The 25,336-nt window shown below is 41.7% G+C and overlaps 1 protein-coding gene across 1 annotated transcript; it reads left to right on the top strand.

Annotated features, from left to right (window-relative positions):
* The first annotated feature begins 202 nt into the window (after positions 1 to 202).
* HAPSTR1 (HUWE1 associated protein modifying stress responses) lies at positions 203 to 25,021 on the top strand. The gene is made up of 4 exons (XM_019718823.3): positions 203 to 861; positions 1,440 to 1,520; positions 10,424 to 10,699; positions 22,603 to 25,021. The coding sequence occupies exons 1-4, from the start codon at positions 636 to 638 to the stop codon at positions 22,845 to 22,847; spliced, it is 828 nt and encodes a 275-aa protein (XP_019574382.1). The 5' UTR covers positions 203 to 635; the 3' UTR covers positions 22,848 to 25,021.
* The last annotated feature ends 315 nt before the right edge of the window (positions 25,022 to 25,336 follow it).

Genomic DNA, 25,336 nt, shown 5'->3' with positions numbered 1-25,336 from the left:
TCCTGACATTCAGTCCTTTTCCCCACTTCAGGCAGACACGCAGAGCAGCCAATCACAGTGCTGTATTCAGACACCGGCACGCGGAACCGGTCGGATCGGACCAATGGGGGTCCTCAGAGCGGGCGCGCCCCAATCGGGCAGGGGATCTGGGGCCAAGTGGGCGGTGCTTCTCCAGTCAGCATGTGGGCGGGGGAGGGCGGGGACCAGCAGCCGCAGAGGCGTCGACGGTGCCGGCGACGACGTTCCTCAGTCTTCGGGGTTGCCCCAGCTGCGCAGGCCGGGCTGGGCGGAGGGCTCGGTTGTCACCGGCGGCGACCCTAGGGGGTCCGCAGCGCCATGGCGGGGCGGTAGTCGGCCTAGGAACAGCGAGGCGTGGGCGGTGGCGGTCATCCGGTCGCGGCGACCTTCAGCGGGGCCCAGGTGTGGGGAGGTCCGGGGCGGGGGTCGTCCCGGGCAGCGCGGGGCCGCGGGGCGGGGCTCGCAGGCCGTCGGGGAGCAGGAGGCCTGGGCCGCCGCGAGGAGCTGCCGCCGGCCGCTGGGCCCCGCCGCCGGGCCACTCGACGACGACGCTCCCGCGGGAGACCCGCCTGAGGAGGACGCGGCGGCGGCGGCGAGGCCGCGGGAGGCCGCGGAGGATGGAGGAGCGGAAGGAGGAGGGGGAGGCCGAGATCCAGGAGCACGGGCCCGAGCACTGGTTCTCCAAGTGGGAGCGGCAGTGCCTGGCCGAGGCCGAGCAGGACGAGCAGCTGCCCCCGGAGCTGCAGGAGGAGGCGGCGGCCGCGGCGCAGCCCGAACACAAGCAGCAGAAGCTGTGGCACCTCTTCCAGAACTCGGCCACCGCCGTGGCCCAGCTCTATAAAGGTGAGGGCCGCCGCCGCCATCTTGCCGCCGCCGCCTCGGCCCCGACCCTCGGCCGAGAGCCCCGGGGCCGCTTGCCCTGCTCCGGCCGCCGCCCCGCCGCCCCCTCCCCACAAGATGGCGGCGCAGGAGGCAGGTCCTCGGAAGGGGGCACTCGAGGGAGGCCGGTGGCCGACGCGGGGGTAGCTCTCTTTGGAGGCGGGCCCGGGGACCATCCGCTCCTCGGGGCCGGCACCCGGGCGCCCCCGGGCCGGGGAGGGCAGGGGAGGAGCCCCCAGTCACAAAATGGCGAAGGGAGGCAGCAGGGCCGCCCCATTGTACCCGGCGCGGGCCTCGGGGCGGGGACTGAGGGGCGCCTCCCTGCGCAGCGGCTCAGCCCCGGGCTGCGCCTCCGAGGCCCGCCGCTCCCCCATGCGTCCCGCCGCGACCCCCTTCCTGCCATCCTCCCAGTCGCTGTGGGATCCCGAAACCCTTGAACAAAATGGCGAAACCTAATATGGCCGTTCCGGAGTGATTGACGCTCGAATAACATTTCTCTCTCTGTCTTTGTCTCTGTCCCTTCCTTTTCGTCACTCTTTCAGACCGAGTGTGTCAGCAGCCAGGACTTTCTCTCTGGGTCCCCTTCCAAAACGCAGCCACCGCCGTCACCAACCTCTACAAAGGTAAAGATAACCTTGCTGCATTGCCGGCTTAAGGGGAAGGGCAGCCTGCGGCAGGGTTTAAGGCCTGCGTTCCAAGTGCACTGGCCACCTTTACCTGCACTGTGACGGCCGGAGTGTTTTCTGCTTCTGAATCGAACGACTAATCCTGAATATGTCGCAACTTAGAAACTTCGACGGTGGGTGGTCTTAACTAGATCACACACTGATTTTCAACTCGGGGCGATTTTGACGCTCCGCCCCTCCCCCCCACTCCTTTGGTAATGTCTGGGGGCATCTTTTAATGTCATTGTTGAAAGGGGGTTACTGAATATCTGGCAGTGCACAAGACAGCCCCCTCTCCTCCCCTGTCCCGTGCCCCAAATGTCAGTATTGCCAAAGTTGAGAAGCCCAGAGCTGAAAGACAGGGTGAGAGGAGGTTTCTGTTGAAAAAGGTACCCAAGGGAAGAAAGAGTTTATGGTTTTGTGGCACAGAGGTGGGGGGGAGCTTGTAAGCACCTCATGGGAAAGATTCTTGAGGTAGGCAACTCACAGCATGGTAGTTCATCTGGCGTTTAAGTGTGTTGGGAACTAGCTGATTGTAATAACCTGTGCCCACGTGAGCATGCTGCTCTTTCCTAGCAACTTCATAAAATGTCTTGAAAACTACCTTATATCTACTTGTGTGTTGTTGGCAGGAAATCTGTTGTCAGAGTTAATAGAGTTGTGTTTTATGGCAGTGCCTTTCTGGAGTTAATTTCCCCCCTCTGATGACATGAAGATAAGTAAACGTTCTTGCCTGTTGTGCTCTCAGTGACAGTGGGTTTGCATTTTGAGCCTTGCTGATTTTGAAGATTTGGAAATTTGGATTTGCTTTTTGGCAGGGTTTCTATGGACCAAAGATTTGAATTTGACTATTAATCTTAGTAAAAAATGTAATTAAACGCTTTTGAACTTCTAGAAGCTGCTGACAATAGTAATGGAACTTTGTGCATTTCAAAGTTACCACGGTAGGTTGAAGCACAGGTGGCGAAACGACTTGAGTCTCAGATCCTTATTTTTGTGTAAGAACATGCACACGATGGTAGCATTCTATAAGAAAAATAGCCCTTACTGTGAAATTTCTTGGGTAGAATTTGCAGTTTTTGGGGACAGTAATTTGAGAATGGAAACTGAAACTGGTGGATAGAATGTTAATTTTAGGGAATGAGAAATGAATAGTCCATCCAGGCTTATCAAGAAAAGGGAAACATTAAATGGTGCCCTAGTGGTCAGCTTTGATTTTATAAAGCTGAGTTCCTTAAATTTTGGCTCCTAAGTAAATTTGCTTTAACATCCATCAGTGTTTGAGGATCTCGGGCATTCTTTGGAATGGCTCTTGGTTTCATCCAGACAGGGAATTTTGAAGTAATACTTACAACTCATTTTTTTCAAATACTCATTTCTTAGAGTATGACGTACAGTAAATTGACCCTTTTAAGATGTATAGCTTGAGTTTGACAAACATGAAATAGACTATTCCCCCATCCCAACCCCTAGCACGCATTGATCTGATTGCTGTATATATGGTTTTCCCTTTTCCATAGTGTCAATAATTAGAACGTAGAGTTGTAGCCTTTTGTGTCTGGCTTCTTTGACTTCCCATAATGTTTCTGAAACTGATCCATTGAATTCACACTGCATTAATAAGTACTGTAGTACCTTTTGTTTTCTTTTGCTGAGTAGCGTTCTGTTATATAGGGGTACCATGGTTTATCTCTGTTGAAATTAACTTTTTTCTTAAAAGGAAGGCACCACATATTTAGCGCCTTCTATGTGCCAGGTTTTTTTTTTTTTCCCTAGGCCATACAAAAAATGTCCTCTGGCTTTTCTGTTCAGTTTTTGGTGCTATTGTGCACTCCTAGAATGTACCCCTTTAGGACTAAAGTTAGCAGTTTTCTTTAATGCTAACTCTTCACATAAGATGGGCTTGGAAGCTGAACTTTGAAATAATCTCGAATTTGATTACTTGATTTAAAAATGCTTATAATTTCCTAGTTTGCTTTGTTCAGAAAACTTAATGAGAAGCATTCAGGTTTTTAAAAATAAAAATCACATGAGGTTCTTGCATTATTGGAAGTACTGGATTGTTAGACTTAACTAGTCTTATTTTATATTCTATTTTTGTTAAATAAAATGCGTTCCTTTTTTACCTGATAGAAGAAAGGGTAGTTGTGGTTTGTGGAATTTGGTAGTGTAGCAACATTATTTTTTATCTGATTTTAAGGAGCGTGGATAATGTTCCGCAGAGCCTCGTGTTCTGCAGAGACTCACGTTCTTCCTCTTCAGGGTGTGGTGTTCAGAGAACACAATTCAGCTACGGGAATGAGATACCTTAAATAGGACTAATAAAATTAGCCAAGGTAGTGTCACAAGTGGATGCACAATTAAGTAGTGGTAAATTTAAATCACTGCTCACAGTTCTGATTGAATGTTTAAATGTAATTTACAGGGGGGAAATTTGGGGGGATCCCTTTAAGTAGGCAGTGCTCCTGTATTTTGTATGATTAAGCGCTTACCTAGCAAGCAAAAAGTGGCTCATTTTTCAGGTTGGGGAAAGGTTGGTGCTTTCACCCACTTCTTCATAATCTCTAGAATGAGCACATTGGAAGGTCCCATTGAGGTAAAAGCCTAACAGAGGGCCCCTTTTGATTGCCTGTGGGCTTTTGAAAAATTGAACATTTAGTTAGTTTGGTTGGAATGTGGCTGGAAGGATTTGGAGGAGAGTTGTGTTCAACCTCAGTGTGGACAGAATTCAACAAAATGGAGTTCATGGTTCTTTCTACTCCACAAAGTGTAGGACCAGAGTTTGACGTCCTTTTTTTTTTTGGAAAGGGGAAGAAAAATCCTGATTGCTAGTTTTTGTTTTTACTTTGACTTGGTAAATCTAAAGAGGGTAATGTTTGTTCAGTATTCAGTCGTGTTGTGTCTCCCTTGCCTAGTACATTTTTTGGTATTTGTAACTAAAGAAGGGAGTGAAAAGTTACTGAGGTCATTTTACTCTGGCCTGGGTTGGCTTACCTGGGAAACACTTGGTCAAGCCTGTTTCTTCCTTAAGGCCCCTCCACCCCCCTCTTTTCTTGGAAAAGCGGTTTCAAGCTCTGTTTCCTGACTCCTCATTAGGGAAGTACATATTCTCCTTATCTAATTCCAGATTCCTTCTGCTTGGGGCTACTTGCTCAGCAGAGAGGTTGGGCTGGTTGTCCTCCAGGACAGACAGGCCTTCCCGGAGCCTCACAGGGTCAGTCTGTGTGGTGAGCGCTGATGTCCTCGCTCGTCAGCCTCGATGAGCTGTGCTTGATCCCTCCCCGTAGCATCATCTCTTAGCTTGTTGTTTTTCTTCTATTCTTGTTTTATGCTGTGCCTCATTTCTTGGTCCCTTTATGTTTTAAAATTGCTTCTGAAATTTTTGTTACATACTGACTTACACCACATATGTTGAGAGCTTTCTCTTGGTGTGGTTTATACTAAAGATGTTTCTGGTCTCTCCCTGAACAGCATTTGAACTCGAACAGTGTTTGGGGAAGGCCAGCGTCTTCATGGAGTCTACAGTTAGATTGTCTGTGTTCACACTGTTGTTACTGTTACTACTTAGTGGTAAGATCCTGGAGGCAGATAATGGGGCAAGATATTTCCCCATTGTGCGCCTTCATTTTCTCAACTGTAAGTGGGGATCAATACCCCCAACTTAGAGTACACGCTCTTAGTTTAGTGCCAGTATACAGGAGTATTCGAGTGTTCGAGTTGACTGTTGGAGGTCAAGTTCTATTTTTCAGATGTTTCTGGCTACGGGCAGTTCTCAGGAGGAAGGGAAGATATTTTGGTTTATTTTGCTGTCTTCACTTTTTTTTTCTCGTGTTGGAATAAGCTTTGTGGTGTATACTTTCTTCATTTTTTTCCCCTGAAAGGGCTAAATGTAGGCAGAATTTCTGACAAAAATAGTCTGATGCCCTTTAAATCCTTATTTTTAAGATACCTTGAGGCCAAATCCTTTTATAATACGGTGCCTCACTTCAGTGTGGCCATTTTGGACTTAAATATAAACTGAAAGTGAACTGAACATACTGAAAATTTGTGGGCCAAGTGGTGAGAGATGTATAAACAAATGGTCAGGGAGAGCATATACTGCCTGGTGACAGGTAACTGGAATTTCGGTTCCTTAAATTTTGGTGTTTTTTTTGGAGCTGGTTTGTGTTTGTCCTTGCTGCAAAAAAGTATTACTGAGTTTCAAGACTTTATTCAAAACATTTGTGTGGATCATAACTAGAAACATTGTCGTAAGTTGTATTAAACTTAATACGGAGGAGCAGTAGCCTCAGTTACTAATACCATTTTTAGATTATGTCTGAGTTTTTATAGAAGACAGTCATTTTCTTATGTGTAACTTCTCTGTAAAAGGATGTTTTGGCTGCAAATATCAGAACAATACAAGGCTGGCGTCAGTGGTAGGGACGTGGATTGGCTCCTCTATAACTTGCAGGTCAGGGGTGGGGTTGCCTGAATGGAGTGGCTCAGCTCCCTGGCTGTGTAGCTCTGCACTCTGTGTGCATGTACGTGCGTGTGTGAGCTTTGTCTTCAGGCTGGTTTCAGTGTTGGCAGCTCACGTCCTAGGGCCACTCATGGAAGCTTAGAAGAGTCCGGAAGCTTCCTTTCCCAGGAGCTGCTACCGTGTTTCCCCGGAAATAAGACCTAGCCGGACAATCAACTCCAGTGCGTCTTTTGGAGCAAAAATTAATATAAGACCCTAACTTTTGCTCTAAGAGATGCATTAGAGCTGATTGTCCGGCTAGGTCTTATTTTCGGGAAAACGGTAGCAAGTGACTTACGTAGTCTGTTGGCCAGAGGTGTGGCACATGCTTGCTCAGAACCCGTATCTATAGCCATGGTTTGGGATTGATTTAGGACTAAACCACGTGTTCCACCCCTTGAGCACATGTAGCGGAAGCTTCCCTAGAGCTATCCAGACAAAAATTGGGAGGAACTTCAGGAAAGGGAGGAGGATTGGATGCCAGGCAACTGTGGCTGCAGTGATTCTTCCTTGGTTCCTGTCCTTGGTTTTGTGTGGTGGGTGAAGATTAAGTAAATATGTAAGAAACTAGAAGTTAGTGCTTAGTTTTGGTACTAAGTTAGGGAATACATAGGAGTTATTTTCTCAAGACAATTGGAAAATGTTTCATTTTGGCTGTGACTGAGATCTTTGTTTCTAATGGAACATCTTAAATATCCATCCCCGCCTCACCCCCCCCCCCCATGGCAGACATGTCGGTTAGTTAGTGCAGATTCATTCAGTTAAGTTCAAATATATTGTTGTCATTTGCAGTCCTTGGAAGTGTTGTTTTGAACTAACAGTGTATTCTTCTGGTTTGTAGACCTCTAAGGAGAATGGGAAATGGCTTCTCTATTGTTAAGGAAAAAATGCTTGGTCACTTAACCTAACTTTGGGCAAGGGCCTCTGTTTTTTATTTATGAGATTGGGATACCTGCTCTGGCTGACTCACATAAGGCTTGTGAGCATCAGAAACAGTGGAATCTGATGAATTTTGTCAGTATATCATGTAAGAAAGTTTTGCATTTGGTCTTCACCTCAAATGGTGATTCTTTGTCTGCTGTCCTCTGCCAGAGGTGGGAGTATTAGACTGCTAAAAATCTCGTGAGTTAATTTTCAGCTGCTTATCTAAAAAGCATTTTAAAAAATATGAAACATGGGACATGTCCTGTGACTTGCAGGAGCCAGTTTGTTTCTTGAATGAGGAAATGATGTGTTGTGCTTAAAGGTTAGATGGCCATTTTGATGCCCTAACCTTCAAGCTAATGGCCCTTTTCCACAGTGACGTTGGTGTCAGTAAGATAGTGTTGGACCCAAGACTGTCCCCACTGTTTCTGTGTAATGCACTTCTAGAATTTGGGTGTCTGTATTCTCAGGGTTCAGATTTATTCAAAGCAGTCTTTAGCTGCGAGCCTTCAGGAGGCCGTTCTTGTGTGTTTATTATCCAACTGGCCACTAAACTAACCCATGATTACATTAAATCCAGTCCAGTCATGCCTAAGATTCTTCAGTAAGCATTTAGGTTTCTCCTACTTAGTTCAAGATATGACAGGAGGGTTTTATTTTCAACCAAGTAAAATTTGAAAGTTCTGAACATAAGGACTGTATTTCAAATGCTTTACTGTCAACATGAGGTTTTCTATTTAGGGAAATAACTGAGATTGGATTATTCTGGGTGGTAAAGTAATTGGATTTGGTTTTCAGGATATGCTGTTAATGATATAAAACCAAATTATGCTCAGGGAGTGCAAAAGCCTGCACCAGAAGACCTTAAATGTTACAGATGCTTTTCTTGTACTGTTTCTAGCCTGTAAAAGTCAGTGTTCACAAGATGCCTGATTTTTAGTGTTCTTGGTTGGGTCTAATGTTGAGACTTGTGCAGAATTTTTGAGGTGCAAGGATTGGTCAGTTGCATAAAATTTAAGAGGTTTACCACTTATTAATATAGCTGTCTTCCATCGAAACCAGTGAATACTGTTTTCCAACTTTGTTCAAAGCTGTGATTAAATCATCAGCCCCTTGAAGATCTAACTTTTGAGGCCTCCTTGTGCCCTCAATCAAAACACACAAAAACTTTGCAAGCTCTTTCTTCCCTGGATGGTCTTTTTTTTTTTAAACCACCTCATGGGGTCCTTTCCTTTTGACTCTGGGTGTTTGTATCAGGCTTAGTGTCTTTTTTTGCTGTCTGGTTTGCCAGGTGTACATTTACATGCCTGCTTCATCTTACTTTGTACCATTTAAGCCTTCTTCAGGCGTGTTCCGTGTATCCCTTTCATATTTCCAACTTTTTTCCCTTTGTACTTCCAGTTCTGGACCTACCTCCATTTGGTTCTTGAAAAATAAAATTTCCTTAGTCATTCTGCTTGGAAAGAGAAACTTCTCCAGTTATGAGCTTGATTGTAACAGTTCTTTCAGGTGTAGGGTAGGTTTGTAAAAAACTGTTTGCTTCTAGATTCACATATTTTATGTTTCTCCTCTGTTCTGTGGTGCCATGAGATGGACTTGGTTTTTCTCACTGACTTGATTTCTCTTAAAATTCTTCCAGCTCTTTTCAGAATCACTTACGATCTAGATACAGCTTGACAAGGTCATCTTAAGAGTTTATCCAAAAAAAAAAAAAAGAGTTTATCTACCTCTCTGAGGGTGACTTCATCTAAGTCTTTAAGACTTAAGAGATAGGAAGGTGGTATAATATCCTCTTCAATGCCATTACGTTTAAAATAGTTCCTGCTTCCTTTATGTGAAATGAGAAATCAGAAGACAGTGATTCACGTTGAACTTGGCCATTATTCACCTAGTGAGACACTGGAGAAATGAGTGGCTTTTTATATCTTTAAAATTAGAATAATCTCCTTTCTCAAACTGATCAGTGGAGTTTAATATTTGCAGGAGTGCTCCCACGGACAACTTCCATTTTTCTTTTTACTTTTTTAGCAATAAGGACTGATGATCTGCTAAGGAGTCGGCCTTGTAATAATGTTCTGCTTGTGCTGGCCTTTTGCCATCTTTTTTAATGATGCAAATTCATGCAGTTTGGGAGCCTTGTGATGTCTGCTTCCTTGTCTTTATTTCTGGGACACAGCTCTTCATTGATTGTTGCGCTTCCTTTCGGAGTCCACCTTTGATGTAGCACACAAGGAATTTTAAAAAATCAAGGCCAGGAAAACTAATAGATGAATGATTGTGTTACACAAGAATTCATGTTTTTACAAAAGGTCTGGAGATAAAGGAACAGTCTTTAATTTCATTAATGATAACACTGGTGATTTTCTGCTGGTGTTGCAGCTCAACTAAATACCAATTGCAGTGACTTAAATTTCCAGTTACTATTTTTCCAACTGTGTAAAACCCTGAAGCGCAGGGATCGCCTTTTTGAAAACTTGAGTTCAGTATTTACAGGGAGACTGGGAGGCCAGTCTGAGAGATTTTAAGGCAATGTCTTTTGGGAATGGAGTGGTTATGAGTTAATGGAAAACTGTTGGGAACTGGAAGCAGAACGAAGTGAAAGTGTGTGTAGGGAAATGAGTATAACTCTTTGTTTCCACCGTGCTGTTTGGTAAGTAGTCAGTCAGAATTTTCCTGATTTCTAAAATGCCTGCCGCTGATTTCAGTGTGTGTGTCCCAATCCTTGGTGCTGAACCTGTCAGGAGGAGAGCGTGTCTGAAATGACGTGGAGAGTGCTGGGGAGAGTGGCCTGAGTGATTTGCAGTATTTAGTTATCTGTTGATTGATGTGATGTTCCTATTTAGAATTCATGAGAGTTCACTCTTTTCTGAAGAACCACACACTCCGGAGCAAAGTCCCCGCTCCTGTATATATTCTTCTGTGATCTTGGTGGAGTTATTCAGTGCTCAATATCTGTTTGTCATTTGCAATAAGGAGATAGTAGTACCGCTTTCAAGGTATTCGTATTACTGTTTTTCTCAGGTGAAGCTGAGTATAGATAGTACTAATAAACGTTTAATAGTTTACCCATCATTAGCGTTATTAAATAAGCTATCTTAATTAGATTATAGCAAGCTTTTTAAGGGAATAGCATTTTAAAAATGGTAATTCGGCTGACAGTAAGTAGTCTCTGTTTAAAAAAATTTTACAGAACAAGGCAGAAACTCTAGGACTATGTGAACTGTAAACTGAATTTAGACCGTTATTAAATGTCACGTATAACATTTCAAGCCCAAACGAAATGCAATGCAGTTTAATAGGTTACTGCATAATAGAGAACCCCGTACTTCATGATACTCATTTTGGTTAACTTGTGAAATGGTTTTCTTTAGAAGGAAATGCAGCCTGTGTCTACTGATTATCATGTATCTTTTTTCTTATTCTTTTTTTCTAACAGAAAGCGTGGATACCCATCAGCGAAGTTTTGATATTGGAATTCAGATTGGCTATCAGCGACGCAATAAGGATGTGTTGGCTTGGGTTAAAAAGCGCAGAAGAACTATTCGTAGAGAAGATTTGATCAGCTTCCTGTGTGGAAAAGTTCCTCCACCACGAAACTCTAGAGCTCCCCCAAGACTGACTGTAGTGTCCCCTAACCGAGCTACTTCAACGGAAACTAGCTCATCTGTAGAGACTGATTTGCAACCCTTCCGGGAAGCCATAGCTCTGCATGGTAAAGCCGTTTAAACATATTTCTTTGGAAAAATGGTTAAGAGTGTGCCTGTGGATCCATTTTCACATTTAGGTTTAGGTTCAGATATATTGTCTGTTTTTTGTCTATTATAGTAACTACTTGCTCTAGAAATGTTTAAATAGAATGTAAGCTAAGAACTTATATGGGCAGTTTTTGAATGTTAGCTAGCCCATCCTAAAAAATGTTTTTAGAAAGTTAGTTTGAGCTTATTGGTGTTACAATAACAGAATCTTTTGCAACATTGATTAGAATTTATTGCTTTGCACCTATATTGTACATGTTTTCTTACTCTTCTGAGTCAAAGAGGGAGTTATGTTTTTTAAGAATTCTACTACGTTAATAATTGTCTGGAGAGCCTGGTTAACGACAGGCAAATAAGGCAGATAATTGTTGGGCGAGCTCTCACAGGAACTCCCTTTGACACCCTGAGTTACTGAGTGTGCCTGTAGAGGGTGAGAGTTGATGACCCAAGTGGGAGTGGACAGATGTAAGAATAATGGACTTTCCTTATGTCTTTTGTCCCTTAGGTCCTTGCTATTAGGTCCCTGATAGTGAGGACAGGCAGAGGACAGGTCCATCACCATCTCCCCAGGCCAGACATGCCATAAAAAGGCATTCTTGGTCATTAGGCTTAATTATTACTGGAGAAGCCTGGGATGTGTAGTCAGTAAGTCTCTTGTTGCTTGTTGCTCTCTAATACAGACTTTTTATTTAAAAGAACTGGGAGAGGTACTTGGATAGGACAACGTTTACTACTGTAAAAATAAAGCAACAGAACAAGATTTGGTTGAAGCCAAGATGGAAACATGGATTGTGCAAGTGACTAAGCATATGCGATTAGTGAGTTAGGTCAAGAGTCCTGTTAAAAGTTAACCATTTCTGGGCCATAGTGTATGTAGGTCATCTAAAATATTAAGTAATCTGGTAAGAAAAATTGTGGGATATATGCAAAAGGCTTGTATATCTTTGAAGCTTTAATTCTTACAGAGATGCTTGTTCTCTCTAGCAAATCTTGATTCTTTACCTTAAAACCCCCGTAAGAACATAGGGTTGGAAAAATGTTGGGTTTTTTTGCCCCTCGTGATTGTGAGTTGATAAGTTTAAAATACAAAAACATTGCAAGAAAGTCCATGATGTATGGATGAGGTTACTTAAAACTACTTGTTATTTCTAATAGTGGAATAGTTATGCCACCAGAACTTTCGAAACTCAGGCAAAAAACAGATTGTTCTGTTTCTGTTGAGTTACAGAGTTTCACATCTTTTACCATTAAGTTTGGAAAAATTGAATAGCAGTCTACATAGTTTGTGAGATTAATTTTAATGCATGATAGTATTTGATGTAGTAGTCTTTCCTTAAGCAGTCTGCATTTCTTTTATCAAGTAGATTTATGATTCATTCCATACTTCTTGTTAAAGTGTCCTTTTTCTGTATTATGCTATACTGTAGAAAACAGTTTTAAGAAACATCAGTGCCACTCTTGTTATAAAATCTTAGTGCAGTTGTATACATTGTAAAAAGGGCAAGCCAGCCCCACTCCCAAACAACTATATCCTCCAACTCCCCTTACATTCGCTTAAATTGAAACTGTTCAACTTGTGATTTATTATTTTCCTGAACTTGGGGAGTTTTAATGATGTGGTTTTAGGAAGGGACTCGATAATTTTGACTTATTTTTAAATTGTGAGGGTTTAGGAAAGTTCAATTACAAAGCTGTGTAGGAAAATAATCTTTCCCGTCAATAAATTTACCAAGTAGTAGTGTCAATCCAGAATATATTGGAGACTCAGTGTACTCTCATTCCTAGGGTTCATGCATCGAATTAACGTAGTGAAAACAATATGTTGTGGGGAAGTAATAGGACCCCTTGAAACAGTAGACAGGAACATAAATTATACTGAGTTTTGTGCTCCAGTGGTTTCAGAGAACATCAGTATATTGAGGATAATGCTAGTCTGATTTGAGTATTTAAAGTAATTTGAATGATTTCTAATGCTAGGTCATTGTTAATTAAGTCATGCAGCTTAATGACTATAGTAAGGTGTCCTGATGACCTGGATCGTCTGTGAATTGAAGTGAAAATTGTTTAGGTGATCTTTTAAAATGTATTTGGAAACATCTTAACTAGGGTACATACTTGTCAGAATTCGGTTTTGCATACAATTTGCTGAGCCAAATATATGAAATGTGAGGTCAAATTGAAGTCCTGGACTTCTACACTAGAGGAAGTTACATTTATGAGGTTGTGGAGTACAAGAGGGGACGCAGGAAATGAACTGGTATATCGAGGCAGACCGAAGTTTATAATCGAAGCAAACATGAGTGTAGGAGGTCACATGCATATATTCTTTTCCACACACCTCATGTATCACTTTTTATAAGGATAACCCTTTGTAGTTTTTTCTTTATCAGCTCCTAAATTCTCACCTGCACCAAACACATCCAGATGTACCTAAAAAATGCCCTTTATTTGAAGAAAAAGGGCAGAGATGTAAGGTATTTGTAGGGTATTTCACGTAGACGGTGAGGATGTGATGACCCTCTCTGATCACACCCTCAGCAGCCTTAGTCTGAGTACAGTTTCAATCAGAAGTACAGCAATTTATGGTTATCAGTTTCAATCAAAACCGCCAAGTAATGGTTATTGAGGCTTAAAGAATATAATCCAGTGCTTTATTTTGGCACTTGTCTGCAATATATGTTGCTTATTTTCTGTGTGCCATGGGATCTAGTCATCTGGGTATTAAACTGACGGAGAAATCAAACACATAAGCATGCGCTAAATTGATTTCCTTGTCTTTGCCTTGTTAATGCTTGTCTTAAAATAAGAACATTATTGGAAATTTACTGAGTGCTGTATTAATACCTGGCACCTCCTCTTAATGTAAACAGATTTCAGATAGACCCAAATCATCTGAACCATTTTGTGGTTCTCTACCTTTCTCATTATCCCTCTTTTTAGTTACCTCTCTTTTCTAGGATTTTCCTTCTCTTCTGAGATGACTTAGGCCTCTCTGACCGTTCCTCAGGTTCTCTCACTGACTTGCAAGCACCTCAAGTGCCTTCTCAGTTTTAATGTCCACAATCTGTACTTCTGGTTTAGACCCTCAGTCCTGACTGCCAAACGTGTGTGCCTCACACTCCTCTCTCTGGTGGAGGTCTCTACTGGGTGTCCCACAGGCATTTGTTTTACACAAGGTTTCAAACTGGACTCATCATTCCAGCCCCAACCACAGCAAACACACGTCTTTTCCTCATTTAGCTATTTAGCAGATGTGTACCTGGCAGATTCTGTGCAGTGTCTGGGAATATATAAATGCATGGAGTGCTTCCTTGTCTGTTGAGGCCAACATATTTATCTTCATGTCTTGAATGTGGTATGTAAGATGTTCTCGGGATAGAAAGGGACATTTCACAGTGCCGCTTGGCTGTGGGTTCTGAGAAGGCTCTCTGGAGGAGATGAGCCCTGGGCTCTTGCAATAATCTCCTTCCTGCTTGTTTCCCAGTCCTGAGTGACCCGCTTGCCAGTCTGTCTTTCCTGGGGCCACTGGAGTGAGCTGATCTAGTCACCACCAAAAAAATCACCTCTGTTTTCCTATGGCCTGTAGGGTGAAATCAGAAAAGGCAGGGCATTGCAAGGACCTTGTGATTTGGTCTTGGCTGGGGGTCAGGTTTCTTAGCCATACTTTCATGCTGTTTTCTAAGCTTTTCCTTTTGCCTGTTCGCCTTTTAAGACTGATCAAAAGTCTCTTTTGTGAGGAAGCTATCCTTCAGTTCTCCCCATTCTCTCAAGCTTTCCCTGAACTGGACGTCTGCTCTCCCAGTTCGAATTGTTTCCATGGCTGTCCCTTCCAGTAGAGTGGGGCTACGTTAGAGCAGGGGCCTTGTCTTACAGCTTCTGTCTTTACTGGGACCTGGTGTAGATGTGTTCTGAGCTTAACACAGGAGTTCAGAAGTCTATCCTGTGAGTGGGTGCAACGCTGGGCAGAGAACCTTCAGAAAGCCTGAGGAGGGATACAGATCCCAAGATAGCAATAGGGATAGAACGTAACAGATGTACCTTAAGAGTCCTACAAAGTAAACTCAAATGAGAACAGCTGACACTGGGAGTGGGACCTGAGAATGAGTCACCGTTAGACCTATTCTTTCAGTGTTTACTTGGTGTCAGCACCCCTGCTAAGGAGGGTCTCCTTTAATCCTTACACTTACCTTGGGGTCATTGCCATTTTACTGATAAAGAAAGGTTTATTTGGGTAAAATCGAACAGATTATTAAGTGGTAGAATAGTTGCTCTAAATCTGTCTGGCTCCCAAGTGCATGCTCTTAACCACTATGCCTGTGTGTGGGTACATTGGGGTTTCTCTCCCCCTTCCCTTGGTAGGCCTGGGGAGTGGGGTGGGAAAGGGCTCCAGGCTTATTTTTCTCGTCTAAAAACATGAGAAAATACATGAGTTTTGTGTCTCTTCTTGGTGTTTCCCCCTAAGAGAATCTGGCTCAGTAGTCTTGAAGATCAGTAGGCTTTGTGACCTGCTGTATTTGTTTGACTGCAGTAGGAAGAGTGTTTATTTAGGCTTTGTATATAGGCTCCTTTCCCAGTATGACCTTGGGCCAGATGTGAACCTCTCCAAGGCAGTACTCTCCTTTGGGAAAGGTGACGTACGTTGTTTCTGAAGTGATCCATTAAATGAGGAATTCTGCGAAGTACCTGTCCTACAACACTGTAAGTGTCCTCTGCTTGAGAGGAGGAGGACTTCTGGAGAGTTCTAAGCCTGCTGAGGGTCCTCTTGGCCTCTGGGTGGCATTAGTGCAAAACTAGACCTGGAGCTCCACTGGCCTTTGGGCATACTTTTCCTGTCCCTTTTCAATAAGGGTGGCTTTTTAAATTGCAGCAGTCACTCCATAGGGAGGGGGGTAATTTAAAACTTACTGTTAACTACTTACGTTACTTGCTAAGATCTTGAGCTTGTTTCATGTTGATGATAAACCAGTGAGGTTGGCGATGTTCTTTCTACTGGATGGAGAGAGGGTCTGAGTTGGCTGGTCCAACTGGTGTCTGGAAAGCCTTTGCTTGAGATTGGTGTCTTCATTCTAAATTGGTTTGCCATCATGGAAATGAGGTGAAAGGGTCCAGAGCAAGAATGGGTCATGTGTTCATGGAGGGGGAAGAGGGAGACACTGTCTAGAAGAGGAAGCAGGACGCCAACGCAGACTTCACTCATGATAACTTGATTCAAAGCCTTGCTCTCAGTCAGTTCATCTCATAGATGGTCTTGGTAAGTTTCTGGCCCTGGTTCAGACTGTTTTATAAAAATCAGAGACACTTGATTTTAGTTCCAAAAGTCAAATTGATAACATTCTTGACTGCAGTACTAGAAAGCAACCCCACTGGGCTTGTGTTGACCCTCTCTCTAAAATTCATCAGTTCAAACTCAAAGGCTTCAAACACACAGGGTCTAGTGTCCGGGGGGAAACATTGCTGTCATTGGCATTTGGTGTTAAAATACCACCTTGTCCAGTTTTAAATTCCTTTCATGTTTAAAACAAGTTCAAAAACAGTGGGCTACTGCATTTGCTTGTGTAGGCAGTCTAACTTTTAATATGATACAGGAAAATTTCAAAAAGAAAGAAAAAAGTTTTTCTTTTTTAAAGAAAGAACCTTGTGAGTTAAAAGATTAGCTCCTTAGTGAGTGTTGAAGTCTGACGTCTTTTTGGTTTGAAAACTTTTTTTTTGGTGGATGTAGTGTTATGAATTCTGATTTCTGCAATTATAATCCTCCCGAGGAAGCTGTGGTCATTTAAAAATAGTTTATATTGTCATTCTGTATTTTGCCCAGCGTTTACTGAACACAGTAAATACCAAGCACTCTATTGAAGGCACTTATTGGTAGGAGCAGGTGATACAAAGATGAATCAAATAATCTCAAGGAGTGTCTAGGTGAATAGAATTACATTAAACAGTTTGAAGTATATATAAGCCCAGGCAAGTATATATACAAGTCCAGGAATGACCTTGCCGTAGGAGTTAATGGGCTCCATTTCTGCCTTCTCCTTTTGTCTAACAAAGTCTTTCTCTGGGCTATGAGGAGACCCTAATTCATTTCAATCATTAAGTTGCTTGACAGATTCTTAGATCTGGATAAACTAACTGCGTGTAGGGTCTGATAAGAAAGTGCAGTCGTTTGAAATTGTGGGGTATAAGGTCAGATAGGAGTTTTTACCAAGAAAAAAATGTAAGCCAAATTCCCCATTGTGTCATGCGCAACACATAAAACTGATACCTTCTTCCCCTAGAGTTTATGGACAACTGTGATTCTAGGCAGCTTGAACCAATAGGATTTTCTTTTTCCTTTGAGCACAGGTTATTGTAGCTTTTGTTATTGTATCATTTATTCTTTGGCCTGTGTGCACTGGAGTGGTACTAGAAGTCACCAAATATTGGTGAGAACAAATCTTACTGGTAAAATTTTCCAATTGAGACCCAGAACATTTAAGAAGAAATTTAAGTAATTGTGCTTCGTTCTCTTTTTCTCCCTCTTTCCTATCACTCTTCGTACCTTCCATTTATAAAGATAAATATTAGAAGCAAATTTTGACGGCTTAACTAACTTAACTAGGTGTTAGGTATTTTTAAACTAATAATATAGTATAAAAGAAATGCCTTGCAATTTTCTGTTGCAGAGGATTAATTGGAACTGACCTGTGGGGGCGGGGATTTCTATTCCATCCATCTTATAGAATCCCTTTATCTCTTGCCCACACTCCTAGCAGTGTGTGGAATAATTAGATTCTTAATAAATGCTTGTTGAATGTCTTGGTCTGCATCTTCCTGAAATAACAGAACTGTCAATAGTTACTTAACAGTAAAATGTTTTAATAACTTATTTGGAACATAAGATGTAAGAGATTAATGCACCAAAGCAGTCTTATTTCTTAATTGTTTAAAATTGGTTATTTCAAAGAATCTTCTTTAATTCCTCTGAAGGCTGGAATTTCTAAATTACGCCCTTTGTTCAGACCAGCCTGTAAGAAAAAGAGCAATTAAGGCAATTAAGATAGCATTAAAATTTTTGAGGAAAAGTTGGCATTTTTTATTTATTAAAATTAGATATTAATTATTGAAGTTTCTGGAGGTGTAGGACTTAATTAAAGCTCCAACATCAAATGATACAAGATTGTTTTGAACTTGCAATAAAATTTTGTTGGAATTTTTTTTCATCGAGGAGTTCAAGTAGCCTTGCCTCAAAGCCAAGTTTACTCACCTAGTACTTAACTTAATAACCCATTGGTAGTTGGGAAGCAGTTCAACATTAGAGTTTAATTTTTTCACTAGTTTTCTGATTTATAAACACTAATTTCTTGGAAAATTTGAAAGTTTCCGAAAAGTAAAAATTCAGTATCTTGTTATCCAACTATATACAGAGATAACTGCAGTTAAATGTTTGGTGCATTTTCTTCCAGTCTTTTTTTCAATGTGTAAATATTAAAATTATTTCATAGTTGAGATCATACTGCATATATGGTACTGTATCTTGCTTTTTTTTTTTCATTTTAACGTCGTGAGCATTTCTCCCATGGCATTAAAACTGTCTTTGAAAATTGAAAGCATTTTGGGCTGTCAGCATAACTGAAAATGTTTTCTTGGTGTGACACATGTATCTTTGTAATTGGTTTGATTTTAGTGTGCTTTGCTTCAATAAAAGTTCAGTATTACAATTTACAGATTGGGGTGGGGAGTGGTATCTACTTCAAATTACCAAAATCTTCCTAGTAGGATTCCTTTTTCAGTGATTGAACTCCTCCGCTGGTGCATTTAAAACACCACATTTACACACGTGTGCTTCTTGATTAAAACCTCAGAACACAACTTTGTGCAAAGGGAGTGGTAACCATTTGAATGTGCGATTCATTTCAAATGCAACAATGCCAGTTTCTTAGGGTTCCCTGTCAGGATGTTAACCACTTTAAGTCATGGGGATTTCAAATCCCCGCTTTCTGCTGGAGATGAGAAAACGGGTGGAGCAGATCTGCAGAGGGTCCTGAAGCTGTGCTGAGTGGATCAACAGTAATAACAGTCTGCCTTCTCTCCTCCAGGGCTAGCCCTCTGCTCTCACAGGGCTGAAGTGGGTGGGAAGCAAGGAGAGAGTACAGTCGCGGCCTCCAGGCCAGGGGCTGCTGGGTGGAGGAAGGGGAGGTGGATTGCTTCTGCATTTGCTCTTTCTCTGCCTATATGTGACCTAACTATGTGCTGGTAAACTGGAACCACATGTCATTCTGAAAACAGGATTTTCTTATTACCCTAAGCATGAACTTGGTATGAAAATAATAGTTTTGTGCTACTTTTAACAATTTATCATGTAACCTAGATTCCTATAACCTGGACTTGTAACTTTGTTTTAACTCCCGTGGGAGCTTTCTTTTCAAAGTATGATTAAACCATCTTAATCTACACCCCCCTCCTTCACTAATCATTTAAAATGGATACAGAAACTTTAAAACTGATTAAGTTTTATCTTGTATTAAGCAATTGAGACTTCTCTGTCTAATCATACTACTTGTTCTACTGCTTTTGTCAATTGATATTCCCCTAGCCCTTTTGAAAAAGTGTGTTTTTGGTAGAAATTTAAGTTGTATGCCCTTGGGCTGTACAACTTCGTTCTTAGTTCTGAAGCATGTTTAGATTCTCTGTACTTGTATAGGCCTGATTGTTCATGTGGTTTAGCTAAGGTTTCCTAAAGCATCTTCTAGTAGCTGTCACTGGTTTATAAAATAAAATTTGGGCTGTTTAAAATACACATATTTTTTGGTTGTTAATCTTGATTTTTTTTTTTTTTGTGACACTTGTGAAGTCTTTTTTTTTTGGGAAGATTAGATAAAGTTTGAAAAGAATTTTCACTGCTGAGAGTAGGTAATAAATAGATCCTTTTGCACACTGTGATTTTACTTTTGCTGTCAAACTGAACTCCATACACCTAACAGAAAAAAGATTGTGGTTTTCTGGAAGTTCCTGGGGAATTTTCCAATGGATCAAATTGATGTTTACACTTTTCTTTTTCATGGAGAATGGCAGTTGGTGTGCCTGTTCACTTCTGATGGAGTGGCTTATGAGCCTTGGGTATTTGTCCTTAGGTGCTAAACATACTGCCATGGAACTCCTACCTTAAGAGGGGCCTTGGTTGGGGTGGGGTTTCTTGAGTTCTTTTTGTGGTTTCGAATGATAAAGGGCATCCTGACTTTAATTACTGAAGTAGCCCAGTTTATTGCTGAAGGCCCAAGTGTCGCAGTATAATTACCTTAGGACTTCCTGCATTATGACCCAGGTATGAAAAGGTTTATCGTTTAAAGAATGTGGACACCTTTAGTAGTATGTTATGAGCTTTGAGATTAGAAAGAAGGCACAGCTCTCCTCAAGGAGTTGACTGTCTTGGTGAAGAACTTTAAAACAATGCCAGCGATTTGAGCATTTCTAACTTGATGGCAAAGCTTTAAGTGAAGCGAGCCACCCGAGTTTCTTTCCTGGTATTGGAGAGGTGAATAAACGTCAACAGCTTTGGATTTCAAAATGAGGGGTAGGACTTTGAAGCATTTTTTCTTTCTTTCAGAATTGAATGAATGTTATGTGCCAGGCACTGTATTAAATTCATTAGATAGAGATGAAAAGACACTGTGGGAAGAAGCGAATGATTGTACTGTGCTGTATAACATGAGCTTAAGATGCTGCTTGTCCTTTTATTTTTAATCGACCTGTGGGCCGGGGAAGAAAGTGCAGTTCCTTTTGAAAATGTTAAGTTTGAGGTGTCCAACAGGCAGTTAGAAAAATGGATGGGTCCTTGAGCTCAGGAGAAGTGTCTGCTCCTGTGGCACCGATTTGGAAAACGATGGGTAAGCGGAGGGGTCAAGGCTAATCACCAACCTGTCAGGGGCAGAAGAGACGCCCGCAAAGGCCACTGAGGAAGGAGCGGAGAGTTTCGAGCAGGAGGGAAGAGGAGCCAGCAAGAGACTAAAAAGGAGAGGTAGGAGAACCAGGAGAGAGGTCTCAGAGGGGAGGAGGTGACGGAGGAACAAGTGGGGAGCAGATGTTGAAAGGGAGGTGTAAGGCCCAACCATTTTAAGGAACTGCAGATCATCTGATTCAGTCTTGGGGGGAGGGAGTGAAGAGGGCAGGGAGAAGAACTGTCAAAGAGATGGGACGTGAGGCAGGCCAGGGCCTAGATCCTCAAGCCACTTCCATGCTAAAATGATTTAGACTTTAAGAGGGGGCAGTATAAGCGACTAGGAATATAGAATCTGCATGAGTTGGAGTCCCAGATCTTGCTTACTGGCTGTGTGACCTTGGGCGACTTACTTAATCTTGGTTTTTCATCTACAAAATGGAGATAATACAGATGTCATAGGGTGTTTTGAGGATAAAATGGAAAAGTACTTACTGCTAGACATGAAGTCTCCAATATTAGTGCGTGTATTTTATTATTTTTTAAGTAGGTGCTAACCTTGGAAAGGTGTTTAGTGCTTAAAGAGGGACACCATCAGATTTCTTCTGGCCACCAGTGGGAGGGGTGCATGCATCTTCTACAGAGAGCGCAGCGAGGGGACTGGTTGGTTAGAGTAGTTTGCGGGAGAGGTGTGGGCTACAGAACATGAGCAGCATATGGGAGGTGGTTGAGACTGGGTTTGAGAATGTTCACAGATTATTTGTAGCGAGAACAGTGTCAGGGAATTAGAGAGATTGGATGTGGTAGGAAGCAGAATCTGTTTTCCAATTGATGTTCAAATTTAAATCGTATTTACAGGGCATAAAACTAAAAAGAATGGGCCCCCATGAAATCAACCTCTAAGCTTATGTTAAGTCCTGTTCTTTGGAAACATTGATTATACCAGATCGTGTTATATAAATTTAGTCAAGCAATAACAAAATCCCTGTATGAGGCTAGAATAGCATAAGGTGAAATTTATAAGACGGAAAACCCACTGTTAGCGATCTTAGGTTTTTCAGTTCAGTGCTATAGTTTATGTTTCTTGCCTCATGTGCCTTTTACAGGTTTATCCTGAACACTTAGGAGTGGAACATCTGTTTGCCTCCTTAACTGTTCAAGAGTCTAAGGAATGAGTGTCCAGCAATGAGTGCTGGGTCTGTTCTGCATTTCATAACTTACCCACGAAAGCAAAGCAGCAGGATTTTTTTATGCCACCTTTGCCCTCCCCCCTTCTCCAAAGGATTATAGACCATAATGAGTTAGGCTGTCCTAAGGGGTATCTGCCAAATAGAGGTCAGACTTTGGGTGATCATACAGCTCTTTTTGTCTAGGGCAGACTCATTTTGTACTTCATGTCCCGCAGAATTTTTAATAGTGATCCTTTTCCGGGTTTGGCAGTGTACTGTTTTGGGTGATAAATTATGAAGTCACCTTATCTAGAGATGTTGCAACAAGCCCAGTCAGGCCTGGAAATGACTGCTTGTGCCGCTATGTGCACGTGTGCTCACACACCCACACCCACATCAGAGGGGTCTGTTGGAATGGTGACTTTTGATAACCAAAATGTCCTATTTATAAAGCAAGTGCCTCCTGTCTTCAGCTGTCAAAGAGAGTAGATGGGAGGATTTTATGATCTGTTTATACACCTAGTATGGTGCGTGCCACATAAGCTTCCAGTAGTTGGTAGTTAACCAATATTGAAAATACTGGTAGTATTAACAAATAAAACCTCTCATGTCAAAGCCCGATGGTTCATTTTTCCAGAATAAAACTTAACTGTTCCTTGGGGCCCCCTTACGAGGAAAACAGGCAGACATCTTTTGACACTATGACAACATTGAAAGTGAAGTGGGTTACTTTCAAGAGGGTTCGATAATTGAGCAACTCTAAAACCTTTTTTCTTCTTCCTAGGTCTTAGTGGTGCAATGGCTAGTATAAGCGTGCGTTCGAGTACCCCAGGCTCTCCTACACATGTAAGCAGTGGATCCAGTGCTAGTCGAAGGAGAAATGGACTCCATGATGTCGATTTGAACACTTTCATATCAGAAGAAATGGCACTCCACTTGGACAATGGTGGAACTAGAAAGCGTACCTCAGCCCAGTGTGGCGATGTCATTACAGACTCACCAACCCATAAACGCAACAGAATGATCTAAACCGCAAACATTTTCACACCCACCATGCTGCTTGAAAGCCACTTGATCCTCAACATTTACTATTATTGCAAAGGAAACATGAGGCCATCTTCCCTTGTTCACTGTTTAAGACACGTGAATTCTATAGTGGTTGCCATAAAAGGAAGTTGTAGGTATTGACAGTAGATGCCTCTTGTAACTATGGCTTTCTTAAAATTTATACCCCTAGCAGAGGACATCAGATACCGTGTAGTGGTTAGGAAGTTCATCATAGGCAAACATATATATCTGTTCCAAGGCTAAAAGTGACCTTAACTGTATTTATTCTCAAAGGGAAAGGAAATATCAGATGTTTATTTGGTTCTAGAATGCTTTTTTTCTTTTTTCTTTTTTTCGTTGTCCATTTCCTGCTGTGTTGAGTATTTTGCTTCCAACAATATTGCCAGGTTCCCAGAATTGTCTAAAACACACGATTTGGCTTCCTTGTCAAATCTCTAGCCTTCCATTTTTGCAGCAGCGCTGTACCATGCACCTGGTTTCTATATAGTAACAGTGTGCGACTTCGAATTATTGGACTATGCCCTGTGTTTAGTTTTCACAGCACTTGCTAATTCTGGTGATTGTGTGATGTACAGAGGTGCTACGATGGTTATGCAATTAGTACTAAATATTGAACCAATACACAGAACTTTCCTGGATTCACTTTGTGTGTGTTAGTGCTCTAAGAGTAGCAATATTATTAAATCTCCCCCAGATTCACCCTGTAGGCTTAAGCTCTTCAGTTTAAAGACAAGTACTACTTCCCACGCAGGGTACTATCCTTACGGTAAATGTTAACATGTAGACAGTACTCAAGGTGACCTTGAGTAGAAGAGTTCATGAACTTGGAGAAGGGGCTTTTTGGTTTAGAGTTTGCGAAGGGAGATGGATGGTGGGAGGGTATTCCAGTCTTTCTGTCCTGTTAATATTTTTCATGGGTGCTCTACTTTGTGCAGTTTCCATTGGCGTGGGTGAAAGATTAAAAAAAAAAAAGTCTTTCATCTGCTAATAATGTGGTCACCAATAGCAAAACCCAACTCTCCGGTCCCTCTCCTAAAAAATGCAGTTTGGAATCTCATTCTGGAAAAGATGGAATCGCATGGAGGTTCTCTAGATGTTAGGTAGACCTAAATAAAAGTTCTCAATAGACTCCTCTTTTGAGTAAATATACGACCTCTTGTAGCTACAATGTTTTAGAGCATGTTTCATCTTCATTTTTAATACCTTGAACTGAATGATAGTCTCTCATAGATGAAGAACTGATGTCAGCCTGCCAGGTACTGTAATTTATTCTATCATATTATTATATAATATATATCAAGTAGGACAGTGAAAAACGTTTCCTTGCAAACTTGTAGTCCAGTATCAGTTACTTCCTGTTTTTATCCTTAAAACACCATTGCGAATCAGCAAGGGTTTCCAGTAATTTACTCACAGCACATTGTTCAAGTTTGCAATTCTGCAGCCATTTAGTAACATCTTTATGTGAGGAAACTTTGCTAAGTTAACCATAATATTCATTAACTGGGTGGGATGTGAATGAATGTTGGAAATGTTGTGCGAACCGAAATTCTGTATTATCGATATAGCCCTTATTTAAAAAAGTCAGTTCCATACTAAAACTAGGAATGAAAGTGAGGTATTTCTCAATTTTTGCAAAAGTGGATCATTTTTTTGCTTGGATATAATAGGAAGAATTATAGCAATTTGTCATTTTACCTGAAAACGGACAAGCCTCTGTATTATGAATACTTTCAAGCTTCCCTTTGGAATATACCAAGAAATGCATTAGAAGTTATTTTTGTTTTTCTATGGTTGTAAATTTAGATTCTGGAATTGGGGTTTGGTGGTGTGATGTGTTGCTCACAAGTGGCCAGAACCCCTATTCCTAAAGGATTTTGAGATTGAGGAACACATATTTACTCTCCCCTTTATGCCTTGGTTCTAGTTCCTCTTTCCAAATTGAGTGACAATTTTTTTGGGTTGTTTTGTTTTAGTTGGTGCTCTGACGCTTAATCTCAGTACCCTTTACTCTCGATTGTCAAATTTTGATAAAACATGTGCCATTTTCTTTGGTAAGAGAAAGCAGGTCTTAATGTCTGCCAGAACACAATTTATATGCCTTATTGGCTCCATTAAACTTTTTAAAAACTTCAGCATTCGTTGCTTTTTTCCATTACATTAAATCTCAAATGCTGTTTGTCACCTAATTGTAACCCCTCCTTTTCCGTTCCATTGCTCTCTCATGTGCTCCCTGAGCACAGACTAACCGTGACACCTAAGAGTGGAAAGAGAAATGATTTCTCTTAGGAAAACTTAGTTCTGACTGCTAGATTTTTGAAACCGGTCTCTGTGCCATTTTAGATCCAAAACAAATCATGGAAGATTGCATATTTATGTGGAACTTTTTAAATAACGTTGATTTTCTTTTTTTCCCCAGTCTCTTGAGAGCATTGTAGGCTGAATTTTAA

The sequence above is a fragment of the Rhinolophus sinicus genome, chromosome 10 (genome assembly GCF_057876585.1).
Source record: "Rhinolophus sinicus isolate RSI-liver-muscle chromosome 10, RSI-T2T, whole genome shotgun sequence".
Classification (NCBI taxonomy): domain Eukaryota; kingdom Metazoa; phylum Chordata; class Mammalia; order Chiroptera; family Rhinolophidae; genus Rhinolophus; species Rhinolophus sinicus.
The sequence above is the reverse complement of the archived record's forward strand: the minus strand, read 5'-3'. Positions and strand labels throughout refer to the sequence as shown.

Coding starts and splice junctions, on each gene's coding strand:
- HAPSTR1 (XM_019718823.3), top strand. CDS start 636: ATGGAGGAGCGGAAGGAGGAGGGGGAGGCCGAGATCCAGGAGCACGGG. Junction 862..1,439: donor CGTGGCCCAGCTCTATAAAG/GTGAGGGCCGCC, acceptor TCACTCTTTCAG/ACCGAGTGTGTCAGCAGCCA. Junction 1,521..10,423: donor CGTCACCAACCTCTACAAAG/GTAAAGATAACC, acceptor TTTTTCTAACAG/AAAGCGTGGATACCCATCAG.